The sequence below is a fragment of the Rhinoderma darwinii genome, chromosome 6 (assembly GCF_050947455.1).
Source record: "Rhinoderma darwinii isolate aRhiDar2 chromosome 6, aRhiDar2.hap1, whole genome shotgun sequence".
Taxonomy (NCBI): domain Eukaryota; kingdom Metazoa; phylum Chordata; class Amphibia; order Anura; family Rhinodermatidae; genus Rhinoderma; species Rhinoderma darwinii.
Window position 1 is genome coordinate 46,521,217 of NC_134692.1, and position 26,119 is coordinate 46,547,335.

The window sequence follows — 26,119 nt, forward strand, 5'->3', positions numbered from 1 at the left end:
GCCATAATACATTTATTTAAATGGTGACTGAAAGAGATGAGTAGTTTATGAATGAAGGATTTTTGTACGTATTTATATTTTTAGGAATTTAGACTAGCACATGCACTTTCTGAATTGGTAATAGCACTTAGCACTTTGTAAGATATTGTGTTATTCTTCCATAGGTTTTTGTACTCTTTTCTTCTCTCTCTAAGATCCATAGGAGAATTTCAGTGAAAGCTTCCCTGAAAAGGGACACTAATAAGTTTCAACTTATCTTCCAGAAATTCTAAACAGGACAGATCTCAGAATAAACCATCACTGACCAACCAGAATATAAGGACTCAGTTTCTTTAAACTAATTTAAAATCCTTATTTAAGGAAGTGTTGAAGGAAATACATTATTATAGGACTCAATCGACAACGCAGTACAGCAAGATTTAGAGGATCTAAACAATCAGGTCCAATCCCAAGAGGAAAGAGTGGAAGATGAGGTGGAGGAACTCCACTCTAATGTGCAGAATCTGACTTGAGATAATGACATTTTGATGACCTAGAAAATAGGTCAAAACACAACGATATCCGCGTGATTGGCCTTACGAAAAAAAATACCCTCCTGCACAACTTACAGAAATAATATCTATGAAGCTTCTGCAAGCATTTAAGATAAAACCAACTTTAAAAGTGGAAAGATCACATAGGATAGGACCCTGGGGGAAAGAGAGAGTGAAGCCTAGAACAGTAAGTAAAACTACTCAGTAAAAGATATATTAAAGCCCCTAGGAAAAATCCCGACATTTTATGGGAAGATCATAAAATTTGAATATTCCCAGACTATTCCACGGCATTAAAGAGGCTCTGTCACCAGATTATAAGTGCCCTATCTCCTATATAATCTGATCGGCGCTGGAATGTAGATAACAACAGTGGTTTTTAATATATTACAAAAGTATTTACTTTCATAAATTACATGCATTAAAGGGGTTTTTGAAAATATGATGGTATCTCGGACAACCCCTTTAATAGACAACTTGGCGTGTTTTTACTTTTTACCAACTGGGCGTTATGCAGAGGAGAGTATGACGCTGACCAATCAGTGACTAATCAGTGTCCTACACTTCTCATTGTTCCAGCTCAGCTTCTTTCACTGCACAATCACGCTGTAACAATGGGCTGGAACAATGAGAAGTCTATGACGCTGATTGGTCACTAATTGGTCAGCGTCATACACTTCTCTTCACAACGCCCAGTTGGTAAAAAGGAAAAACACGCCAACTTGTCTATTAAGAAACGAATTAGCATAAATCTAAAAATGTTCATAACTAGCTCAAAAATGATCGTTTTTCAAAATAAAAACCACTGTTATCTACATTACAGCGCCGATCAGATTATGTAGGAGATAGGGCACTTATAATGTGGTGACAGAGCCTCTTTAAGTAATAAACGTAACAATTACTATTGGTGAAAAAAGGGATCAGATTCAGGCTGGCATACCCAGCTGTGCTGAAAGTTTATTTTTATATTTTATAAGAAGGATCTTTTACAACTTTTAACCCCTTACGGACACAGCCTGTTTTGGCCTTATGAACCAGGCCAATTTTTTCAAATCTGACATGTCACTTTATGTGGTAATAACTTTGGAATTATTTTATTTTTTCAAGCGATTCTGAGGCTGTTTTCTCATTACACATTGTACTTTATGTTAGTGGTAAAATGTGGTCAATACATGCAGTGTTTATTTGTGAAAAACACCAACATTTTTAGGGAAATTTCTGCAAAAATTTAAATTTTTCTAAATTTAAAGAGGCTCTGTCACCAGATTATACATTATTATACATAATCTGATCGGCGCTGTAATGTAGATAACAATAGTGGTTTTTATTTTGAAAAACAATCAATTTTGAGCAAGTTATGAACATTTTAGATTTATGCTAATTTGTTTCTTAATAGACAACTGGGCGTTTTTTTTAAAACTTTTTACCAACTGGGCATTGTAAAGAGAAGTGTATGACGCTGACCAATCAGCATCATATACTTCTTATTGTTCCAGACCAGCTTCTTTCACTGCACACAAGGCGTGATCTCGAGAGTGCTGTGCTGTCATTCACAGCGAGATCACGCTGTGCTGTGTGAGTAAGTCCCACAGAAACTTGTCAGGAGCATGAATAGACATTGCATCCAGGCTGGAGGCAACGTCTATTCACTATCAAGACACTTTGGTAAAGATAATGTGTGAGTAAGTGACAGCACAGCGTGATCTCGCGAGATCACGCTGTGCTGTCATTCACAGCGAGATCACACTGTGTGTGTAGTGAAAGAAGCTGGGCTGGAACAACGAGAAGTGTATGACGCTGATTGGTCAGCGTCATACACTTCTCTTTACAACGCCCAGTTGGTAAAAAGTAAAAAAACGCCCAGTTGTCTATTAAGAAACTAATTAGCATAAATCTAAAATTGTTCATAACTTGTAAAAAATGATCGTTTTTCAAAATAAAAACCACTGTTGTTATCTACATTACAGCGCCGATCAGATTTTGTAGGAGATAGGGCACTTCTAATCCAGTGACAGAGACTTTTTAAATGTTTCCGCTTGTAAACCAGATAGTAATACCACACAAAATAGTTAGGCCCCATGCACACGACCGTAAAAACTCCTGTAATTACGGGCCGTAATCACGGTCTGTCATTTCGGGCCCATAGACTTCTATTGGCCACGGGTACCTCCCCGTATGCTTACGGGAAGGTGCCTGTGCTGTTCAAAAAGATAGAACATGTCCTATTTCAGGCCGTAATTATGGCACAGGCAGCCCATACCAGTCTATGGGGCTCCCGTAATTATGGGTTGCTACGTGTGTGCACCCGTAATTACGGGAGCGTTGCTAGGCGACGTCAGTATATAGTCACAGTCAAGGGTGCTGAAAGAGTTAAACGATCGGCAGTAACTGTTTCAGCACCCTGGACAGTGACTACCAATCACAATATAGATAAAGCTGTAAAAAAAAAAAAAAAAAAGACGTTCATACTTACCCAGAACTCCCTGCTTCTTCCTCCAGTCCAGCCTCCTGGGATGACGTTACAGCCCATGTGACCGCTGCAGCCAATCACAGGCCAATCACAGGCTGCAGCGGTCACATGGACTGCCACGTCATCCAGGGAGGTCAGACTGGATGTCAAGAGAGGGACGCGTCACCAAGACAACGGCCGGGTAAGTATGAATTTCTTTTACTTTTATTACGGAAAGGGTGGTCCCTTCTCTCCATCCTGCACTGATAGAGAGAAGGGCTGCCGATTAGTGCAGTGCAATTTTGCAGCCCAAAACGTGCCCGTAAATACGGGTGGAATACGGGTGACACCGGACCCGTATTCACGGGCACGGGTCCGTAAATACTGGTGCAAAACGGGTTGAATACGTGTGACCAAGGATACGTATTTACGCCAGTATTTACGGGTGGACAAAAATACGGTCGTGTGCATGAGGCCTTATAACTAGTTAAAATTTACCATATGTCTACTTTTTTATTGGCATCATTTTTTAAAGTCCTTTTATTTTTCTAGGACGTTGCAAGGCTTGTAACTTTACCAGCAACTTCTCATATTTTCAAGAAAATTTCCAAAACCTATTTCAGTTCAGTTCGGAAGTGGCTTTGAGGGTCCTATATATTAGAAACCCCCACATAAATCACCCCATTTAAAAAAAAAATGCACCCTGAAAGTATTTAAAACAGCATTTAGACCGTTTCTTAACCCTTTAGGACCTGTTCACACAGAGGTTTTTGCAGGCAAAAAATTCAGCCTTAAAATTCCGCATTTTTCGCCCGTGGCTATTGAGTGCTGCAGGCAAAAACGATGCGAAAAACGCTTTCTCTGCCTCCCAATGGCAGGAGCGCTCTTTGGCATGTAGACATGGCTTGATTGGTTTTTGGGCGCCATGTTGCATTTGCAGAGCCCCTGAGGTACCAGTACAGGGGAAATTCCTTAAAAGTGACACTAGTTTGCAAACTACACCCCTCAGGGCTTTCATTTTTGGTTGTAGTGAGAATTTTGACACAACAGGTGTTTCATAGATTTTATTAGAATTAGGCAGTAAAAATGAAAAATGCATTTTTTTCCAAAATTATGTAGTTTTAGCTCCGAATTTTTTATTTTCACAAGTATTTTTTTATTTTCACGAGTATGGCAATACCCCATATATGGCCCAAAACTGCTGTTTGGGCACATGGCGCCATTTGCCTTTTAAAGGACAGGTTTTGCTGGATTGTTGTTCGGGGCTCATGTCGCATTTGCAGCTCCCTTAGGTACCAGAGTACAGTGGAAAACCCCAAAAAGTGACCCCATTTTGGAAACTTCACCCCTCAAGGCATTTATCATTTGCCTGCACATATGACAGGGCTTAGGAGTGAAAAAGCACAATGCGCATTTATGGCCTATTTTGGTGATTTTCGCAGAATTTGCCCACAAATGCAGGTGTAAAGGATCTGCCAGGCACAGCTTCTTTATCAACGCACATAGGTAATCAGTCTGCACCTGCTTCTAGGTCTGTGAGACTGACTCCATCTTCCACCACTCAGGATGGCAGGCTTAGGAGTGGGAGAGCCTATCGCAGCCTGGCCAGACGGAGCTAGCTCCCGCCCTCTGTCTATTTATACCTGCCTTTCCTGTTCCTCCTTGCTTGTGAATCTTCTCTGTTGGTTTCCTGGCCCTCCTGACGAAGCCGGTCTATCGGGCGAAACGCGCGTCGAGGCGCTTGTTCACCCAGATCTTCTGATCCTCCACGCTCTTTCAACATGTCTCAGGGTATGTGTATGTGCCTTTGCTAAACCTATACTGACTTTTGGGCTATATTGTCTAACTTTGGCAGCTGCATTTTTCTATAGCTATCTGAGCTACACTATCTCTTGTTATACGTCAATAGCTACACTCTTTTCTTGTGCTGACTCCTATTTAGCAGTATACATATATCTATTTTGTTATACTGCGTTGTCTTTATACGTATTACTGTATACATATCGATTTAGCTGCACCTTTTCTGTGTTGGCTCTGACGTATTATCATTATATGCATGCTGCCATATGTTATCCTGCCCTCCCCTTTTTGTATAGGTTCTGATATTGTACAGGCCACCTTCTCATTTCTATTTGCTACATGTGGGATTTATATTACACACCCCTGGGCTTGTGTTATTATTGGATATTATTCGAGCGTGTGAGTGATCATTAGTATATGGTTGATTCTGTTGGTCATGGTCTTTTCTATCTGACCCTGCTGTATATGTCTCCGTATATGCTGTATTATCTCTCTTTTTCTATTACTGTGTTATTTTGTCATTATATTTAATAAAGATATTTTTTGTGCTTTTTATATTGAGTACAATATTTTCTTAAGGGATATGTCCCATCTGGTTCGTTGTTAGGTTCTATATTTATACCTGCCTTTCCTGTTCCTCCTTGCTTGTGAATCTTCTCTGTTGGTTTCCTGGCCCTGCTGCAGCTTCTTGTACTATTTGTCCCTGCTTCGTATTGACCCTGGCTTGCTGACTACTCTCCTGCTCTGCGTTTCGTACCTCGTGCTCTCCTGGTTTGACTCGGCTTGTTCACTACTCTCCTGCTCTGCGTTTGGCACCTCGTACTTTCCTGGTTTGACTCGGCTCGTTTACTACTCTTGTTGCTCACGGTTTGCCATGGGCAACTGCCCCGTTTCCCTTAGGTTCTGTGTTCCCTTGTCTGTTTGTCTGTCGTGCACTTATTGAGTGTAGGGACCGCCGCCCAGTTGTACCCCGTCGCCTAGGGCGGGTCGTTGCAAGTAGGCAGGGACTGAGTGGCGGGTAGATTAGGGCTCACTTGTCTGTTTCCCTACCCCCATGGTTACATATTCACAAGCCTATATACCTAGTCTACCCTGGTCCCTGACACTACTATGGACCCCCTTGAGACCCTGGCTCAGCAAATGCAGGGTCTCTCCCTACAGGTCCAGGCCCTGTCTCAGAGGGTCAACCAGAATGATGCTACCATGGTAGTGCCCCTCACCTCACCTCTTGAACCCCACCTCAAGTTGCCTGACCGGTTCTCAGGGGACCGGAAGACTTTTCTCTCCTTTCGGGAGAGTTGTAGGCTCTATTTTCGCTTAAAGCCCCACTCCTCAGGTTCTGAGAGCCAGCGGGTGGGTATAATTATGTCCCGGCTCCTGGAGGGGCCCCAAGAATGGGCCTTCTCCTTGGCTCCTGACGCCCCTGAACTTTCCTCCGTTGATCTTTTCTTTTCTGCTCTCGGACTCATTTATGACGAGACTGACAAGACTGCCTTTGCCGAGAGTCAGCTGGTGACCTTACGTCAGGGTAAGAGACCTGTGGAGGAGTATTGTTCTGACTTTAGGAAGTGGTGCGTAGCTTCTCGGTGGAATGACCCTGCCTTAAGGTGCCAGTTTAGGTTGGGCCTGTTGAACGCCCTGAAAGACCTGCTAGTTAGCTACCCCTCTTCTGACTCCCTAGACCAGGTTATGGCTTTAGCGGTACGACTTGACCGACGTCTCAGGGAACGACGACTTGATTGTCTTGGTGTTTTCTCCTCTGACTCCCCCATGATGCCTCCCGAGGTTCCGTTGCTTCGTTCTTCCACGGAAGACTCGGAGGTACCTATGCAACTCTGGGCCTCCGTGTCCCCCCAACAACGTAGAGAGTACTGCAGGAAGAATGGTCTCTGCTTCTAATGTGGGGATGACAAGCATCAAGTGAACAACTGTCCTGGGCGTAAGAATAAGCAGCCAGAGGAACTTCCGCGCCAAAGTGATCATCGGGGAGGTCACTTGGGCGCACAGGTATTTCCCGTAAATATGAAACGTAATAAAATCTTGCTTCCCTTTCAGGTCTCTTTTGGTGGTAGGTCTGCTACCGGCAGCGCCTTCGTGGATTCAGGGTCTTTTGCTAATATCATGTCTGTGGAATTTTCTATGTCTCTAGCTATGCCTTTGATTGATTTGCCTAAACCTGTCCCGGTAGTGGGTATCGACTCCACTCCTCTTGCTAATGGTTATTTTACATAGCATACCCCTGTTTTTGAACTCCTTGTTGGCTCCATGCATTTGGAGCAGTGCTCTGTACTGTTAATGCAGGGTTTATTGTCCGATTTGGTTTTAGGCCTTCCCTGGTTGCAGTTGCATAATCCCACGTTTGACTGGAATACTGGGGATCTTACCAAATGGGGTAATGAATCCTTGACGTCATGTTTTTCTGTTAATTCTATTTCTCCCCCTAAGGAGGTGAACACGCTACCTAAGTTTGTTCAGGACTTCGCTGATGTTTTCTCTAAGGAGGCCTCCGAAGTGTTACACCCTCATAGGGAATACGATTGCGCTATCGATTTGGTACCAGCAGCTAAGCTCCCTAAGGGTAGGATATTTAATCTCTCTAGTCCCAAACGTGAAGCCATGAGAGAGTATATCCAGGAATGCCTGGCCAAGGGTTACATTCGCCCCTCTACTTCTCCGGTAGGTGCTGGCTTCTTCTTCGTTGGGAAGAAGGATGGTGGTCTTAGGCCATGCATTGACTACCGAAACTTGAATAAGGTCACTGTGAGGAACCAGTATCCCCTTCCTTTGATTCCTGATCTCTTTAATCAGGTTCAGGGGGCCCAATGGTTCTCTAAGTTTGATCTACGGGGGGCTTATAACCTTATCCGCATCAAAGAGGGGGATGAGTGGAAGACTGCGTTTAACACGCCCGAAGGTCATTTCGAATACCTCGTCATGCCCTTTGGGTTGTGTAATGCTCCCACGGTCTTCCAGAATTTCATAAATGAAATTTTAAGAGACTACCTGGGGGTATTTCTTGTAGTGTACCTTGATGACATACTTGTGTTTTCCAAGGACTGGTCCTCCCACATTGAGCATGTCAGGAAGGTGCTCCAGGTCCTTCGGGAAAACAAACTGTTTGCGAAGACCAAAAAATGTGTGTTTGGGGTGCAGGAGATACCATTTTTGGGTCAAATCCTCACTCCTCATGAATTCCGCATGGACCCCACCAAGGTCCAGGCTGTGGCGGAATGGGTCCAACCTGCCTCCCTGAAGGCGTTACAGTGCTTCCTGGGGTTCGCTAATTATTACAGGAGATTTATTGCTAACTTCTCGGTCATCGCTAAGCCTCTTACGGATCTCACTCGCAAAGGTGCTGATCTCCTCCACTGGCCTCCTGAGGCTGTCTAGGCTTTTGAGGTCCTTAAGAAGTGCTTTATCTCGGCCCCGGTGCTGGTTCAGCCCAACCAAATGGAGCCGTTTATCGTGGAGGTTGACGCGTCCGAGGTGGGAGTGGGGGCTGTCTTGTCCCAGGGTACCAGGTCCCTCACCCATCTCCGTCCCTGTGCCTACTTCTCCAGGAAGTTTTCGCCCACTGAGAGTAACTATGATATTGGCAACCGCGAACTCTTAGCCATTAAATGGGCATTTGAAGAGTGGCGCCACTTCCTGGAGGAGGCTAGGCACCAGGTAACGGTGCTTACCGACCACAAGAATCTGGTTTTCCTAGAATCTGCCCGGAGGCTAAACCCGAGACAAGCTCGATGGGCGTTATTTTTTACCAGATTCAACTTTTTGGTTACCTATAGGGCTGGGTCTAAAAATATTAAGGCTGATGCACTGTCGCATAGCTTCATGGCCAGCCCTCCTTCGGCGGAAGATCCTGCTTGTATTTTGCCTCCAAGTATAATCATTTCCTCTATTGATTCTGATTTAGTCTCTGAGATTGCGGCTGATCAAGGTTCAGCTCCCGGGATCCTTCCTGAGAACAAGCTGTTTGTTCCCCTGCAATTCCGGCTAAGGGTACTTAGGGAAAATCATGACTCCGCACTATCTGGTCATCCAGGCATCCTGGGTACCAAGCACCTCATTGCCAGAAACTATTGGTGGCCTGGGTTGCCTAAAGACGTTAAGGCCTACGTCGCCGCTTGTGAAGTTTGTGCTAGGTCCAAGACTCCCAGGTCCCGACCAGCGGGCTTACTACGTTCTTTGCCCATTCCCCAGAGACCTTGGACCCATATCTCCATGGATTTTATCACCGATTTGCCTCCATCTCAAGGCAAGTCGGTGGTGTGGGTTGTAGTAGACCGCTTCAGTAAGATGTGCCACTTTGTGCCCCTCAAGAAACTACCCAATGCTAAGAAGTTAGCTACCTTGTTTGTCAAACACATCCTGTGTCTCCATGGGGTCCATGTCAATATTGTTTCTGACAGAGGGGTACAATTTGTTTCATTGTTTTGGAGAGCCTTCTGTAAAAAGTTGGAGATTGATCTGTCCTTCTCCTCTGCCTTCCATCCTGAAACTAATGGCCAAACTGAGAGGACTAATCAGTCTCTAGAACAATATTTAAGGTGTTTTATCTCTGACTGTCAATATGATTGGGTCTCATTCATTCCCCTCGCCGAATTTTCCCTTAATAACCGGGTCAGTAACTCGTCAGCGGTCTCCCCCTTTTTCTGTAATTTTGGGTTTAATCCGCGGTTTTCCTCCGTTTCACCTGTTAGTTCCAACAATCCTGAGGTAGAAGTCGTTCATCGGGAACTGTGCACAGTCTGGGCCCAGGTTCAGAAGAACCTAGAGGCGTCCCAGAGCATACAAAAAACTCAGGCAGATAGAAGACGTTCTGCTAACCCCTTGTTTATGGTCGGGGATCTGGTGTGGCTATCGTCCAAAAATTTGCGCCTGAAAGTCCCGTCCAAGAAGTTTGCTCCCCGGTTTATAGGGCCGTACAAGGTCATTGAAGTCATCAATCCTGTCTCCTTCCGACTGGAGTTGCTCCCATCTTTTCGAGTACACGACGTGTTTCATGCCTCCCTCTTTAAACGCTGCTCCCCGTCCTTGGCTCCCTCGAGGAAACCTCCGGTCCCTGTTCTCACCCCTGAGGGTGTAGAATTCGAGGTGGCCAAGATTGTGGACAGCAGGATGGTCCAAGGCTCCCTCCAGTACCTGGTCCATTGGAGAGGATACGGGCCTGAGGAGAGGACGTGGGTACCCGCCCGGGATGTTCACGCTGGGATATTGGTCAGGAGGTTCAACCTTCGTTTCCCCAATAAACCAGGTCCACTTAGAAAGGGTCCGGTGGCCCCTCATAAAAGGGGGGGGGGTACTGTAAAGGATCTGCCAGGCACAGCTTCTTTATCAACGCCCATAGGTAATCAGTCTGCACCTGCTTCTAGGTCTGTGAGACTGACTCCATCTTCCACCACTCAGGATGGCAGGCTTAGGAGTGGGAGAGCCTATCGCAGCCTGGCCAGACGGAGCTAGCTCCCGCCCTCTGTCTATTTATACCTGCCTTTCCTGTTCCTCCTTGCTTGTGAATCTTCTCTGTTGGTTTCCTGGCCCTGCTGCAGCTTCTTGTACTATTTGTCCCTGCTTCGTATTGACCCTGGCTTGCTGACTACTCTCCTGCTCTGCGTTTGGTAACTCGTGCTCTTCTGGTTTGACTCGGCTTGTTCACTACTCTCCTGCTCTGCGTTTGGCACCTCGTACTCTCCTGGTTTGACTCGGCTCGTTTACTACTCTTATTGCTCACGGTTTGCCGTGGGCAACTGCCCCGTTTCCCTTAGGTTCTGTGTTCCCTTGTCTGTTTGTCTGTCGTGCACTTATTGAGTGTAGGGACCGTCGCCCAGTTGTACCCCGTCGCCTAGGGCGGGTCGTTGCAAGTAGGCAGGGACTGAGTGGCGGTTAGATTAGGGCTCACTTGTCTGTTTCCCTACCCCCATGGTTACAGCAGGGCTTTGAGGTCAAACAGTAAAACAAACCAAGAAGTGACCCTCATTTTGGAAACTGTACCACTCAAGGCATTTAAGGGGTGAATTTTGACCGCATTAGGTTTTTGTAAAATTAGAAATTAACGCACAGCGGATGGTGCAAAGTGAAAATTGCAATTTTCCACTGATATGCAATTTTAGTGCACAATATGTTGTGCCCAGTTTGTGCCACTGCAGAAAAAATACCTCATAAACTGTTAAGTGGGTTCTCCCGGGTATGGGAATGATATATATGTGGAAGTAAACTGCTGTCTGGGCACACCGCAGGGCTCAAAATGGAGGGAGTGCCATTTGGCTTTTGGAGGGAGAATTTTGCTTGGTATTATTTCTGTTTGGGGCTTTACTGATATTTCAGTTTATGGTGTGCGGGCATATGCGAACTGTGCGGAGTACATCAGGTTATATGCAAACTGTGCAGAGTACATCAGGACATAATGTGGTATAATAATGTAATAAATAAATAAATAATAATCCACAGATATGTGGCCAGTGTCGCACTAATAAATAGGTGCCCAATCTTATCCCATTTTGAAACATACACTGCACATTTGGTGTCATCATATTGAGAGGCAGAACGTTTTTATTTCCCCCCCAATGGTGCTGTGTTAAGGCTTCTTTTGCGGGACAATATGTAGTTTTCATTGGTACCATTTTGGGGTACATGCGACTTTTTGATCACTTTTTATTCGCAAGAAAGGTGACCAAAAAGAACAGCAATTCTGACATTGTTTTTTCTTCTTTTTTTTTTTTCAGTGTTCACCGTGGGCTATAAATGAAATTTTTACTTTACTCTGTGGGTTGATAAGACTACGGCGATATTAAATGTATATAGTTTTTTTTTTAATGTTTAACAGTGTTTGCACAATGAAATCCCTTTTTTTCAAACAAATTTCTTTTTTGTGTTGCCATATTCTGAGAGACATAACTTTTTATTTTTCCATCAAAAAAGCTGTGTCTTGTTTTTCTGCGAGACGGGCTGTAGTTTTTATTGGTACAATTTTGGGGTACATGCGACTTTTTGATCACATTTTTTTCTATGTTTTGGGAGGGGTGGTGACCAAAAAAACAGCGATTCTGGAAATGTTTATTTTATTTGTTTACGGTGTTCCCTGTGCGGGAAAAACCTTGTGAGGCCATTGTTTGGTATCTGGTTGCCATAGCAACCATTGTCACCCCTTGCAGCCGCGTCACAGTGGTGCCAAATGGCTAGAAACCACATAGATGCAATAGTCACTTTTGACTGCTGCATCTAAGGGGTTAATCTGCCAGATCGGAGGCTACCTCCAGTCCTAGCCTTACAGAAGGGTGTCAGCTGTAATACACAGCTGAAATCCGATGGTGATGGCGTAGGATCAGCTTCTGAGCCCGCTCCATCACTGCCACGTACAGGTACGTGCTGTTGCTTTAAGTACCTAACTGCAGCAATGTAACTGTAAGTTGCATATCATTAAGAGGTAATGAACTCAGAAGGGAGACAGTGAGGAATATATCACAAAAATTAGTCAGAAGAAGTAATTTGATCTGGGGTCACTTAGAGGGGGGCATCTTTCCTTCTTTTGCCCCCTCTTTACAGAGAAGAAATTGCTAAGCTTATGTTAATGCTTCTACATTAGGCTCATATTGCATGGTATAAAATAGGAATTGTGTGTTTAATTATATAAGACGTCAGGAATTTGGGTGAACTCAAGATATAAAAGGATAAGGGGTTTTGTAGAGGTTAGTAAGCTTGGATCCATGGGTAAGGGAAAGAATTTTAGATTAGGAGGTATACCAGACCAGTTAGGTACCCTCCAGGAAGTGGAAAACAATGTCTTTAGTGCCATCTATTGGAGGTATCTTTCCTGTAAGTCAATCTCCATCCCACAGAAGAGCCTTGAAACATGAGGCTAATGGGAAAGTTATGAAATGTAATAATATAATAGTGATGGTATATAATGTATAGGCACCGCCGAAACCAAATAAGAATTATTTTAACAAATTCACATCTTGGAGGCAGCTGACTCCCCACAGTTTAAAGTAATTGGAGGGGATTTGAACACTATATGAAATGATAGATAGATAGATGATAGATAGATAGATAGATAGATAGATAGATAGATAGATAGATAGATAGATAGATAGATAGATAGATAGATAGATAGATAGATAGATAGATAGATAATAGATAGATAGATGATAGATAGATAGATAGATAGATAGATAGATAGATAGATAGATAGATAGATAGATAGATAGATAGATAGATAGATAGATAGATAGATAGATATTCAGCCTAAACATTAAATATAAGAGAGTTACATTCAATAAAATGAAGATATTAGCATTATCAGATCCTTGATGATTGCTCAATCCTGTGAGTATGGAATTGACATAATATTCTTTAACCCATTACATGCTATCTTGTTTAGACTAAAGTATGTACTAGCCTCCAATAATATCTGAAGTGTCAAAGTGCAAAATAAGAGGGGAGTCATGGTATTCATAGCTGCGTTCTCAAAGATCTACAACAGTTTTTTAACCCAAGTAAATGGGTTGGGGTTGTAAGAAATGCCATGTAATTATAAAACAGAGTTTTAGTTAGATATGGATGAGAATAAAATAGCATTGGGATTGAAAAAAGAATGGACGACAATAAGGAGGATTAAAAACATAGAAAAATGGAGAGAGACCCAATGGAAGAATAAGCATAGAGTCCTTAGGGCTTTGATGAATCTCTTGGGAAGTACATTATGAGTTCTAAACAGAGTGGCCAAAATATGGACATAAAAAAGTTGGCTTAGTCTACTCTTTGTAGCAATGTCCTGAACTCAAAATGTTCTGGGATGAAGTAGGATATCTAAAACAATGAATTCTAGGGGATAGTATTGCAAATGTGTTTTGGTTGGTTTTATTTCACTATTACCTAGATATATCTTGTCATAGAGAGATAATCCACCTAATATGCCAGGCAGCTAGAAAGGCTATAATGAATGCATGAATCTCAGTATACCCACCCAATATGAGAGGTTATAGAAACCTTGAAAAAGTTGTTCCTGGTGGAACGGCCAGATTTTACTTAATTTAATATGGACAGGAAAAAAGATTTTGGGTAAGATGGCCTAGATACATAAGATATATAGCAACAGCGAGGTTGAACCTTGGACCATTGCCCTTAAATGAAAGGTGAAATAACCGATGAATAAAGGGGAAGGGTGAAAGGAAGGGTTGGGGATAATGTAATGATGTAATTGTGAGGGAAATAATATTTTTTTTTTTAAGAAACAACTATTAAAACACAAAAGCTATGAAAATTGAATCAATAGATTAAAGTGATGTTTTCTTACTTCTACTCTGTATGAAGAAATACAAATGTTAGGTCTTATTTTCATAATTAAAGAGAACCGTATAAGTCTATTTGTAAGGATTACACTGTCCACTAATGAGAAAATCTTCCTCCGCTCCCTGTGTACTACGGTCCCTGGACACCATGGAAACAATGTATTAGCAAAATCTGATTAACATTCTCTTCAACTAGCTGTGTTTTATTTTCCAACTGTTTTCAAACAAAGTATTTCATCTCACTAATAAAAGAAGAGACGGGTGGTAAGAACGTGTTTATACACCAACTTTCGATAAATTGTTCTCTACCTTAATATATTTTACACTGATTGAGTCAATATTGGTGGTAAATACTTCAGTGAGACATAGTAAGCCAATGTGGCATGAAGGTTACAGTGAATTATTGAGGGCAGAAAGGACTTCAAGCTTTGCGACTGGTTGCTAATGGATCATGTCTGTGCTGATCTCCTGATATATCATCGGCTAGAAAACCCAATTAACATCACAGTACTGGCTGCCTCTCGTACAGAAAGGACCTGGAACCGAACATTTCATATTATTATCATTAATAATCCATAAACTTGGTTTAGGGTTATGCAGCAAGCAAGTTTTTGGACACGACAATGTTTTCATCCGCTCATGTTACAAACCAGACACAACACTTTCATTAAGCACAAAGCTTTGGCTAACCTTGAAAGGAACTGAATTGTCGGAGACACGATACGGGGACAGTGAACTATGCAGATGAAATTTACTGCTTTCCCTCGACCATTACTAACAGAATTCAGCTGTAAATAGATTTCAACTTGTTGCCCATATTTCACATGCTGCCTGACTTCTAAAGCACTTTCTCATTTTCTCAATACTTTCAACCTCCTGGACACTACATTACATTGAGTTGATCACTGAAAATTGCATTTTGGCTTCTCTTTTAGAGCACAAAACATAAATATAATTCAGATGTTGCCACCGTTCATTAGGATAAACATTTTTGCTTACTTTGGGTGGAAGCAGCAGCCAGAAAGCCAATCTGAGTGCCCTTCACCAGTCATGATAATCTCTCCACTGGGTATGGACCACATCTTCCAAAGACGGTCATCGCTGGCAGTGACCAAGATTTCCTTACGGGGGTGCAAGGCCAAACTATGAAATAAATTGTGAGAGAGAGAAATAATTATAGCATAAAGAAGCAAAAAAACACTCCAAGGCACTACTTATAGCTTTTAGTAAATTAGTTTGTATAACCAAACTCATTACGTAGTCTATACACAAACGTTATGTAAGACTGTGGATAAACACAAACTTTTGTCATGCTAATTTTTTCAAGAAGTCTAGAGCTTCACAGCTGCACTTGTGAAACATGGTAAAACTGTGGATTACCATGACTGGTGTCAAACTGCGATGTTTACCTATGATGAAAAAAAGTTGTTTGCAACCAACACAAATTTTTTTTTATTGCTTGGTCACTTGCAACTTGTTTCCCAGTTACAGCGACAGTCACAGCAAACCCATGTTTTTACCGTAACTTACAAGTAACACCATGAAGCCCTTGCCCCACAGCTTTATTAGTAATGATTGTGCAACTTCCATGTGACTTTTATACCCAAATGTCTTTTTCTTTGATATTTGCTGCACGGCCGTTGCATAAAATCTCATGAAAGTTGTATGTACTACCTTCACTTTACAACGGTTAAGTCATGTTAAAGTGATATTATTATAAAGTCAGGGCATTGTAAAGCGAGAGATTACTGTGGCTCACCAGACCAGAATCGTGTTCAATCAAAAGGACTACTACTCCTTCTACATGTTCACGTAAAACAAAAGAACACAGTAGGACTTATTTATGACATATAGAGTAGACAACTGATACCCAGTACAACCAGTCACATAACTGCTTATAGTTTTTAACTGGCATTACGCAAAAAAAAAACAACCTGCAATCTCATTGTTTTCTATGGACATCTCATCTAATACACATAATTATTTTTTTTTTAGAAATAGGGCACTATGAATAATACTTGGTAACTAGTAAGCAATCCTCTTATTTCTCATTTTTGCTACCCTCAACTGAAGCTAAGTGCCTTTCCAAATCTCTATTTATCTACTAACCCAAAATGTATCTATCCTATTTAATAGTTCATGCATTTTATTATATTCCATATAATATAATGCCCAAATAAAAACAGCATTTTTATCAGTTATACCTTTGCAAAGACTCAATAATATCATTATTTTCTACGCTAATTGTACTTCAGTTAGAATATCTCAAATTAACTTAAATTAGTAATATGGACAAAATTAGGATAGGCACAGGTCGTTAAGAATAGTCCCCACCTTATATATCATTCACTTTTGCAATTGCAACTGGTCATCAATGTACTAACTTACATTTCACTTTTGGTAATGTTGAACTTTGGAGGCCTTAACCCCTTAATGACCAGCCTATTTTAGACCTTAATGACCAGGCTATTTTTTACGTTTTTCAATCGTCGCATTCCAAGAGCTATAACTCTTTTATTTTTGCGTCGACATAGCTGTATAAGGTCTTGTTTTTTGCGGGACAAGTTGTATTTTTTAATAGCACCATTTTGAGGGACATATTATTTATTGATTAACTTTTATTAACTTTTTTTGGGGGGGGAATAGAAAAAAATCTGAAATTTCGCCACTCTTTTTTGCGTCCTAAATCTACGCCGTTTACCGTGTGGTATAAATAACACAATACGTTTATTCTGCGGGTTGTTACGATTGCAACGATACCCAATTTGTATAGATTTTGTATGTTTTACTACTTTTACACAGTAAAAACGCTTTTTTTTCAAAATTATTTGTTTTTGCGACTCCATATTTGAAGAGCCGTAACGTTTTTATTTTTTCGCCGATGCAGTTGCATGAGGGCTTTTTTTTTACGGGACGACTTGTAGTTTTTCTTGGTACCATTTTGGAGTAGATGCGACTTTTTGATCACTTTTTAATCACATTTTTTTAAAGTCAGGATTCACAGAAAACAGCAATTTTTCTGTAATTTTTTATTTAATTTTTTACGGCGTTCACCGTGCGGGTTAAGTAATGTAATAGCTTTATAGTCGGGGTCATTACGGACGCGGCAATACCAAATATTTGTAACTTTTTTACTTTATTTTGTTTTTTTAATAGTAAAGCAGTTTGTAAGGGGAAAAAGTCGGTTTTTCATTTATTTTTCACATTTTTTTTTTAATTAACTTTATTCAACTTTTTTTTTTACTTTTTCACTAGTCCCACTAGGGGACTTTAATATGCTATTCTGCGATCACTATTATAATACACTGCAATACTTCTGTATTGCAGTGTATTATGCCTGTCCGTTTAAAACGGACAGGCATCTGCTAGGTCATGCCTGCGGCATGATCTAGCAGGCATTCATTACTGGCAGACCTGGGGGCCTTTATTAGGCCCCCGGCTGCCATTAGAGACACTGACACTCGGCGATCGTATCGCCGGGTGTCGGTGGGAGAGAGAGGGAGCTCCCTCCCTCTCTCCAAAACCACTCAGATGCGGTGCTCGCTATTGCGCACCGCATCTGAGGGGTTAAACGGGTGAGATCGATACTAATAGCAGAACAGGGATGCCCCCAGTGCTCAGCTGCCTCTAGCAGCTGAGAGAAGGGAGATTTGACAGCTCCCTGCTCTGTTTACTTATTCCGATGCCGCGACGTAAAAAGTCTATGGCATCGGAATAAGGCCCGTTAGTGACCAACGTAAAAACACGATGGGCTGGTCACTAACGGGTTAAAAGGGCTACATTATACACAGTCGGGTCACATTGTTTTGACCACCAGCTAATATCCAGAGTAACCGACGTGTGCAGAATGGATGGCAGCTAGACGGGCTGGGAGTGACTCAATAAGGTGCTAGTAGGTTGTCTTAGGTATCTGGAGCCATGCTGACTGAAGTGCATCCCACGTTTGCTGGAGGGTGCGTGGGGGAGGATCCATAGACCGAACAAAACGATCGAGGTGGTCCCACAGATGCTCAATTGGGTTTAAGTCTAGCAAATTAGTGGGTCAGGGAAGTACTTGGAAGTCGTGGTCGTTCTCTTGCAACCACTGTCGGACATTTCTAGCCATGTGACATGTCGCATTGTCTTGCTGGAAGATTCCATCTGCCCCAGTGAAAAAAACCAGTATGTATGGGTGGACGCAGCATGAGGGGACCCATGCCGCCCGCCGACACGGCCCCCCCCCCCATGGCCGGAGGCTCTGCTAGCAGCCGCTGTGGCTGCTACAGCGCGACGCCACTGAAGGGGTTGTTCCTAAAAAAGAAATGCATCCCCTATCGACAGGATAGGGGATACATGTGGGATCGCTGGGACACCTAGCCATAAGGAGAACGAGGGACTGAAAGTCCCCCGAAGTTCTCCATGACAAACCTCGGACTTCCAGGATCTGTCGGCAGCTCCATAGAAATGAATTGTGCACCAGTCGCGATTGTGCGCATGCGTGACCTGCGCTCCTTTAATTTTTTATTGAACTGCGCAGACCCCGGAAGTCTGAGGTTTCTCATTGGGAACTTCGGGGGACGTTCGGTCCCCCGTTCTCCTTATCGCTGCCAGCGATCACACATGTATCTCCTATCCTGCGTATCCCCTATATGTTTTTTTTGGGTGGGGATTGGGGGCTGTATGGCGTTACCTACAGGGGGGTTTAGGGCTGTATGGCATTATCTACAGGGGGGGCTGTATGGCACTATCTACATGGGGGGCTGTATAGCATTATCTACAGGGGGGGCTGTATGGCGCTATCTACATGGGGGGCTGTATGGCGTTATCTACAGGGGGGGCTTTATGGCGTTATCTACAGGGGGGGCTGTATGATGTTATCTACAGGGGGTCTGTGTGGCATTATCTACAAGGGGGCCTGTATGGCGTTATCTACAGGGGGCGGTATGACACTATCTACAGGGGGGCAGGATGGCGTTATCTACAGGGGGCTGTATGGAATTATCTACAGGGGGCTGTATGCCGTTCTCTACAGGGGGGCTGTATGGCGTTATCTACAGGGGGCTGTATGGCGTTATCTACAGGGGGCTGTATGGCGTTATCTACAGGGGGAGGGCTGTAAGGCTTTATCTACAGGGGCTGAGTATGGCGCTATCTACAGGGGGCTGTTTATGGTGCTATCTAAAGAGGGCGCTGTGTGGCAGAATCTATAGGGAGGCACAATCTACAAGGGGGGGGGTTGTGTGATACCCAGTGGAGGGGGGCCTCAGTCAAAAGCTTGTTATGGGGCCCAGTCTTTCCTAGATATGCCCCTGGGTGAACGTGTTCTGCAACGATGGATTCATACCCAAATCAGTTCAGAGTGCCTTCCACATGAATGAGTGGGCCATGAAAAAATTCCCCAGACCATAACGCTGCCGCCATCAGCTTGTGTACTTCCAGCAATGGTTGCAGGGTGCTTGTTCTCTGATGTTTCTCGCCTGACACGCCAACGTCCATACGTTCGATGAAGCAGAGAACGTGACTCATCAGAGTAGGCAACCCTTTGCCAATCATCGTTGGTCCAAATCCGATACTGCCATGCAAATTTAAGCCTTTTTTTCCAATGCACCTTTGTTAGCATAGGAGCAGTGACCATCCGTTGGCTTTGGAGCCCCATACACAGTAGGGTTCGCTGAACTGTTGTTTTAGACACACACTTGGTAGCCCCCTGGTTGATTTTCACGCTGAGCTGCTCCACAGCATAGTGTCATTCGGCCCTCGCGACCCTTCGTAGCCGACGATCACCTCTCACATCAATGGCACGTGGTGCTCCGCAGTTTCCATGTCGGTTATTCTCAGTGGTGCCATTTGTTCACTCACGATACACTTTCACCATGCAAACAATTCACAAACTGCGCTGTTTGAGAAATACTGCCACCCTTGGCCCTGAAAGCCAATAATCATCCCTTTTTGCAACTCTGATAAATCGCCCCTTCTACCCATGGCAACAACGAGTGATATGTGTTGAGACAGCCCATCTCACACCTTATATACCCACCAAGCCAGACACATCACTTTCTTCATGGGCTACCCACTGCCGATGTCGAAAGTAGGAGGTGGTCATAATAATGTGACTCGACTGTGTATATCCTGATTGGATATCTTTTGAGTACAGGTGCTATTTGTTCAGAGTAGACTGTAAGAATACAAATTACAACAGTGCGAGATACAGAAAGTATGGGTGTTCGTAATGGTAAGCAGTCTGAGCCTAGTTAGAGTGTTGAAAAGTACTACAAGCCTTCCTAGAATTTAGAGGGACCTATAGCAAAGTCAGAAATTAGTCCCCACCTTGCTAAAACTTGACTGTACCAATGCAAACAGCAGCATGAATATTTTTCCTTGTGCAGCACTCAAGGTATGGATAGCATCATATAGCTTGCTGCCGAATGGAGAAACCACATAGTAGACCTAGATAGTGTTTCCCCGCCCCCATAAAATGAACAGCATTCCTAAACTGGAGCGGGCCCATCATTTTCTCGGCCCCATAGCAGATGCTACTGCTTTGCTGAAGCTCATGACAAAAGAAAAAATATAAAGTAACATGTATACTAAAGAACAGAGGAAAATACTTTAATTTAGCGGACTGTGACTATAGTAATAGTCAGAAAGGAAGACTATCCAAAACGAAGCATGAGGAAACGTAATGAAAGAAAATAATTGTGGGTGTTGCATATTTCCCTAATTTGACCTTCAAAATGTTTGAAAGCCCATAATCAGAATATTTTTAGATAGATATGTTTTACATTTATTTAAAGAAGACAACTTCACAATACGAGGTACGAGCTGCATAGACGTAGAGAAATCAGAACAGTAGCAAACTGGCATCTATTAATAATCATCTTCTGAAGAAGCACAACAGTTAAAAAGACACTAAGACATTTTCTGCTGTTAAAATAAGCCATAATCACCGTCATTTTCACAATTTGCTGCTGTTTGGCATGAGCTCCTATTGAAAGAATTATGAATTGTGTTTCTTATTCTAGTCAATTCTCTCCCTGGTGTTTCCATATCACAAATGATTGGCTGAGTGTTCTCATCATTTTGTTCCCTCAGGTCTCTCCCCACGACAACAATAACTTCAAAACTCAACGCTCGTCTGACTCCGGGCACTAAAATGGATCCGATCCCTTATTGCAAATTGCCTTGCTTTTGCATTTCCAACAGAGATATCTGAGTTGGGAATCATGCAGAGATTCCTTGAGAGTGTCTCCGGCTGACGAGAGCTATCTAGCTGAGACACCTGGCTGGCTTCTATGTGCACTATCACAGCCATTCATCAGGCTCCATTACAGCGCTATCTATACGTCTGTAACAGGGACGAAAGTAACTGAAAATTAGAATGTGCCAAAGAAGAAAAAAAAATGACAATTGAGTCACATCCAAACTATGCACCTGTCCTTGAAAATGGCATGAGACAGAGATGTAATGTTAGCCTCTCAGAAATATGTGAATATATATAATAATTTACACTGGAAGTTTCTTTCCAAAGCAGGACTGGTGAATTCATATTATCAATCAATCTAAAGCAAACAGAGGGTAAATTCCTGTAAGGATCCAAGCAACAATGGCTACAATTAAGAACCCGTGAGGGGTTTGAAACATGTGAACATTGTTGCATCATGTGACCATGCCGGTTATTCTGCAATAAAATTTATGAAAACAAGTCGAAGAGGTGCAGGTCCTTATTTTATCTTTGTGATTTCTGCTGCTGAAGCAGTTAAACCAAAGGTCCCAGAAGAGTATTTATTCACCTATGATCCATATTGTATTGTTGTCACGGGCACAGGGTATGTGGACCCACTAGGCCGCTCGGCCGTAGCGGGGAGGCAGCTGACCAGGTCACAGTCTAAGCAGAAGTAAATGGTAGACAGTATGCTTGGGTACCTGAAATAGTCCGGGCGGTGGCTGTGGCTTCAGCACGGATGGAGGCAGGTGCGGCAAGTGGCGCCAGACGTGGCGAGCAGTATCCGATGAAACTTGACGTGGCAGATGGCACTTGACGTGGCAGAAGACACTTGACGTGGCAGATGGCACTTGACGTGGCAGATGGCACTTGAACGCGGGTAGGCACAGGAACAATACGGAATACAGGAACGGTAACAGGGCACGGGTAACAGCTGGAACGGGAGACACTAAGGAACCATTTGCGAGACAGACTGGGAAAGACTAACAACGCTCAGGCAAGCATTAGAAGGCCAGGGGCCTTCTTATAGACCAGGAAATCGTGGCAGTAGATGGTGATGACTATTTCCAAATTGCGCGCGCTGGCCCTTTAAGGCCGGGCGTGAGCGTGCGCGCGCACCCTACGGGATCCAGCCTAACGGAGCGGAAGTGAGCGCTGGCATCTCCTAGGAGGGAGACGGAGGCCAGCGCTCACAGATCCATGGCTGCGGGCGTCGGGAGGTGAGTGAACCCGACGGCCCGCGGCCATGGGCGCTACAGTATCCCCCCTCTTACACCCCCTCTTCTTGGGGCCAGAGTGAGAGAGGAACTTTTTAATAAGAGCAGGAGCACTGAGGTTCTCTTCTGGCTCCCAGGACCTCTCCTCAGGACCAAACCCTCTCCAGTCCACCAAATAGAAAGTCCTTCCTCCTACTCTCATGCGGTCCAGGATCTCCTTTACCTCAAATACATCAGAAGGACCGCTGGGAGCAACTGTGGGACTAGAGGTCTTGCTGTAGCGGTTCAGGACCACTGGTTTCAGGAGGGACACATGAAAGGAGTTAGGGATTCTGAGGGCAGGAGGCAGCCGCAGCTTATAGGAGACAGGGTTAATTTGTTGCAGGACCTCGAAAGGACCAAGGAACCTGGGAGCGAACTTGTATGAGGGCACCCTCAAGCGAATGTTCCGAGAGGACTTTAGTCCCCGGAAGATACTGAGGCGGCTCTCTTCTCCTAGTATCTGCCTTTCGCTTCATGCGTTCGACCGCCAGCAAAATAGAGGACCGGGTCTGTTGCCAGATTTGCAGGAAGTCCCCATATGCAGAGTCAGCAGCGGGTACCTGAGATTAAGTCGACACAGGAAGAGGGACTCTGGGATGTTGACTGTACACGATGTGAAACGGAGTGGAAGTGGTGGACTCACTTGTGTGGTTGTTGTATGAAAACTCCGCCCATGGAAGAAGCTGTACCCAGTTATCGTGCTGTGAAGAGATGAAGTGGCGGAGGTAATTTTCCATGATCTGGTTGATCCTCTCAACTTGCCCATTGGACTGGGGGTGATAGGCTGAGGAAAAGTCCAAACTCACATCCAGGAGTTTACAGAGGGCTCTCCAGAACTTGGAGGTAAACTGAACCCCCCAGTCGGACACAATGTGAAGAGGCAAGCCATGCAAGCGGAAGATGTGCAGAATGAAGAGACTTGCCAGTCGAGGAGCAGAGGGTAGGCCGGTCAGCGGGATAAAATGTGCCATCTTAGAGAACCGGTCCACCACCACCCAGATAGTGTTGCATCCTGCTGAGAGAGGAAGGTCCGCGACGAAGTCCATAGCAATGTGCTGCCAGGGGGCACTGGGTACAGGCAGGGGTTGAAGCAGGCCGGCAGGCTTGCTGTGAGTCACTTTGTTGGAGGCACACACCGTACAAGCAGAGACAAAGTCCAGAACATCTTTAGGTAGCGTGCGCCACCAGAAGTGACGAGCGACCAGGTCTTGGGTTTTACGGACACCGGCGTGCCCAGCCAGTTTAGAACTGTGTCCCCAGTGGAGAATTCTTTTTCTGTCTGCCAACCGAACAAAAGTTCTCCCCGGAGGGATATTTCTAAGCTGCAGAGGATTGGCGGTGACAACGCAGGATGGGTTTATGATCGTCTGAAGGGACTCCACCGAGTCTTCCATCTCAAATGATCTGGACAGGGCATCGGCCCTCACATTCTTGTCAGCGGGACGGTAGTGGAGGAAAAATTGGAAACGGGTGAAGAACAGTGACCACCTGGCTTGACGAGGATTCAGTCGTTGTGCAGACTGAAGGTAAGTGAGATTCTTGTGGTCGGTGAAGATCAGGATGGGGTGAGCAGCGCCCTCCAGAAGATGTCTCCACTCCTCCAGGGCCAATTTGATAGCCAGTAGCTCCCGATCTCCAATGGAATAATTGCGCTCAGCAGAGGAAAACAGTCTTGAGTAGTAGCCACATACTACTGCCTTTCCTTTGGAGCTCCTCTGGAACAGAAGTGCGCCTGCACCAACAGAGGAAGCGTCCACTTCCAGTGAGAACTGCTGAGATACGTCAGGGTGATGGAGGATCGAAGCTGAAGTGAAGGCTCTCTTGAGGCTAATGAATGCGGTCTCTGCCTCTGGAATCCACACCTTGGCGTTCACACCCTTCTTGGTAAGGGTAGAGATGGGGGCCGTCAGAGAAGAAAAGTTCGGAATAAACTGCTGGTAGAAATTGGCGAAACCCAGGAACCGCTGTATGGCCCTTAGGCCTTGAGGACGTGGCCATTCCAGGACAGACTTTAGCTTCTCAGGGTCCATCTTAAGGCCTTGATCCGAGATGACATAGCCCAGGAAGGGCAGAGACCTCTTTTCAAAGGTGCATTTCTCTAACTTGGCATACAAGCGATTCTCTCTTAGTCGCAGAAGAGCTTGACGAACATGCCTCCGATGGGTCATCAGATCTGGGAAGAAAATTAGAATATCATTGAGATAAACTACAACGCACATATAGAGGAGATCTCGGAAAATGTCATTAACGAACTCCTGAAATACTGCGGGAGCGTTACACAGTCCGAAGGGCATCACTAGGTATTCGTAGTGCCCATCGCGGGTGTTAAATGCCGTCTTCCATTCGTCACCCCGGCGAATCCGGATTAGATTATAGGCCCCCCCGCAGATCTAGCTTGGAAAAAATTTTGACTCCTCGTATGCGATCAAACAGCTCAGAAATGAGTGGCAACGGGTATTTGTTCTTGACCGTGATCTGATTGAGACCACGGTAATCAATACAGGGTCGGAGAGATCCATCTCTCTTTTTAACGAAGAAGAATCCTGCCCCGGCCGGGGAGGAAGATTTTCGAATAAAACCCCTCTCCAAGTTCTCCTTGATATAGGCTGACATCGATAAAGTCTCTGGAAAGGAGAGAGGATATACTCGTCCACGGGGAAGAGAAGCATTGGGAACCAGTTCAATGGGACAGTCATAATTCCGATGTGGAGACAACGTCTCAGCCTCTCGTTTGCAAAAGACATCCGCAAAACTGGCATACTGAGAAGGTAGATCGGAGAGTGACTGAGGCAGAGGGGGAACAACAGGACGGACTTGTGACAGAATATGGCTATGGCATCTGGAACCCCATTGAAGAACCTCTCCATAACTCCAGTCGAGTGTCGGGGCATGTAGACGGAGCCATGGCAGACCCAGCAGGATAGGATTGATAGCCTTGGGTAGTACCAGGAAGGAGATCTGTTCCGAGTGTAGAGCTCCGACCCGTAATGTCAACGGCTCAGTGATGAGCATGATCGGATCAGGCAACGGTAGACCATTCACAGAAGCAACTGCCAGGGGTCTCTCCAGACGGACTGTGGGTAGTTGAAACCGATCCACTAGATCCTGGTGGATAAAATTAGCAGCCGCTCCAGAGTCAAGATAGGCGGAGGAAGGATGTGATGCCTGTCCGGTGACGATGGCCACAGGTATCGACAATTTGGAAGAGGTTTTAACATTTGGAGACGTTCCACCTAGAGTTGCCTCTCCAACCAACCCTAGGTAGGGGAGTTTCCCGGTTTCTGTGGGCATTGGCGCACAAAATAACCCTTGAGGCCACAATACATACAAAGTCCAGAGGAGCGTCTGCGCTGCTTCTCCTGTTCAGATAACCGGACTCTGTCTACCTGCATGGGTTCCTCAGGTAGCGCACTAGGAGTGGACAATAGTGGTCTCTGGGCAGAGGGTGCTGGTCTGTGGGCCCGGCTCTCCTGACGAACCTCTAGAGAGCGCTCCCGGATTCTCATATCAACCCGGGTGGCTAACAGGATGAGGGCATCCAAGGTAGAAGGAAGGTCGCGGGCTGCCAGTTCGTCCTTGATGTGAGAGGA

At 44.5% G+C, this 26,119-nt stretch overlaps 1 protein-coding gene across 1 annotated transcript in view; it reads right to left on the reverse strand.

The window, feature by feature from the left end:
- The window catches only part of SPAG16 (sperm associated antigen 16), a 776,986-nt gene that overhangs the window by 391,222 nt on the left and 359,645 nt on the right, over nucleotides 1-26,119 (reverse strand). Inside the window, exon 11 of the mRNA XM_075829642.1 lies at nucleotides 15,069-15,212. Within this exon, the coding sequence (XP_075685757.1) occupies nucleotides 15,069-15,212 (144 nt within the window). The remainder of the gene's footprint in view (nucleotides 1-15,068; nucleotides 15,213-26,119) is intronic.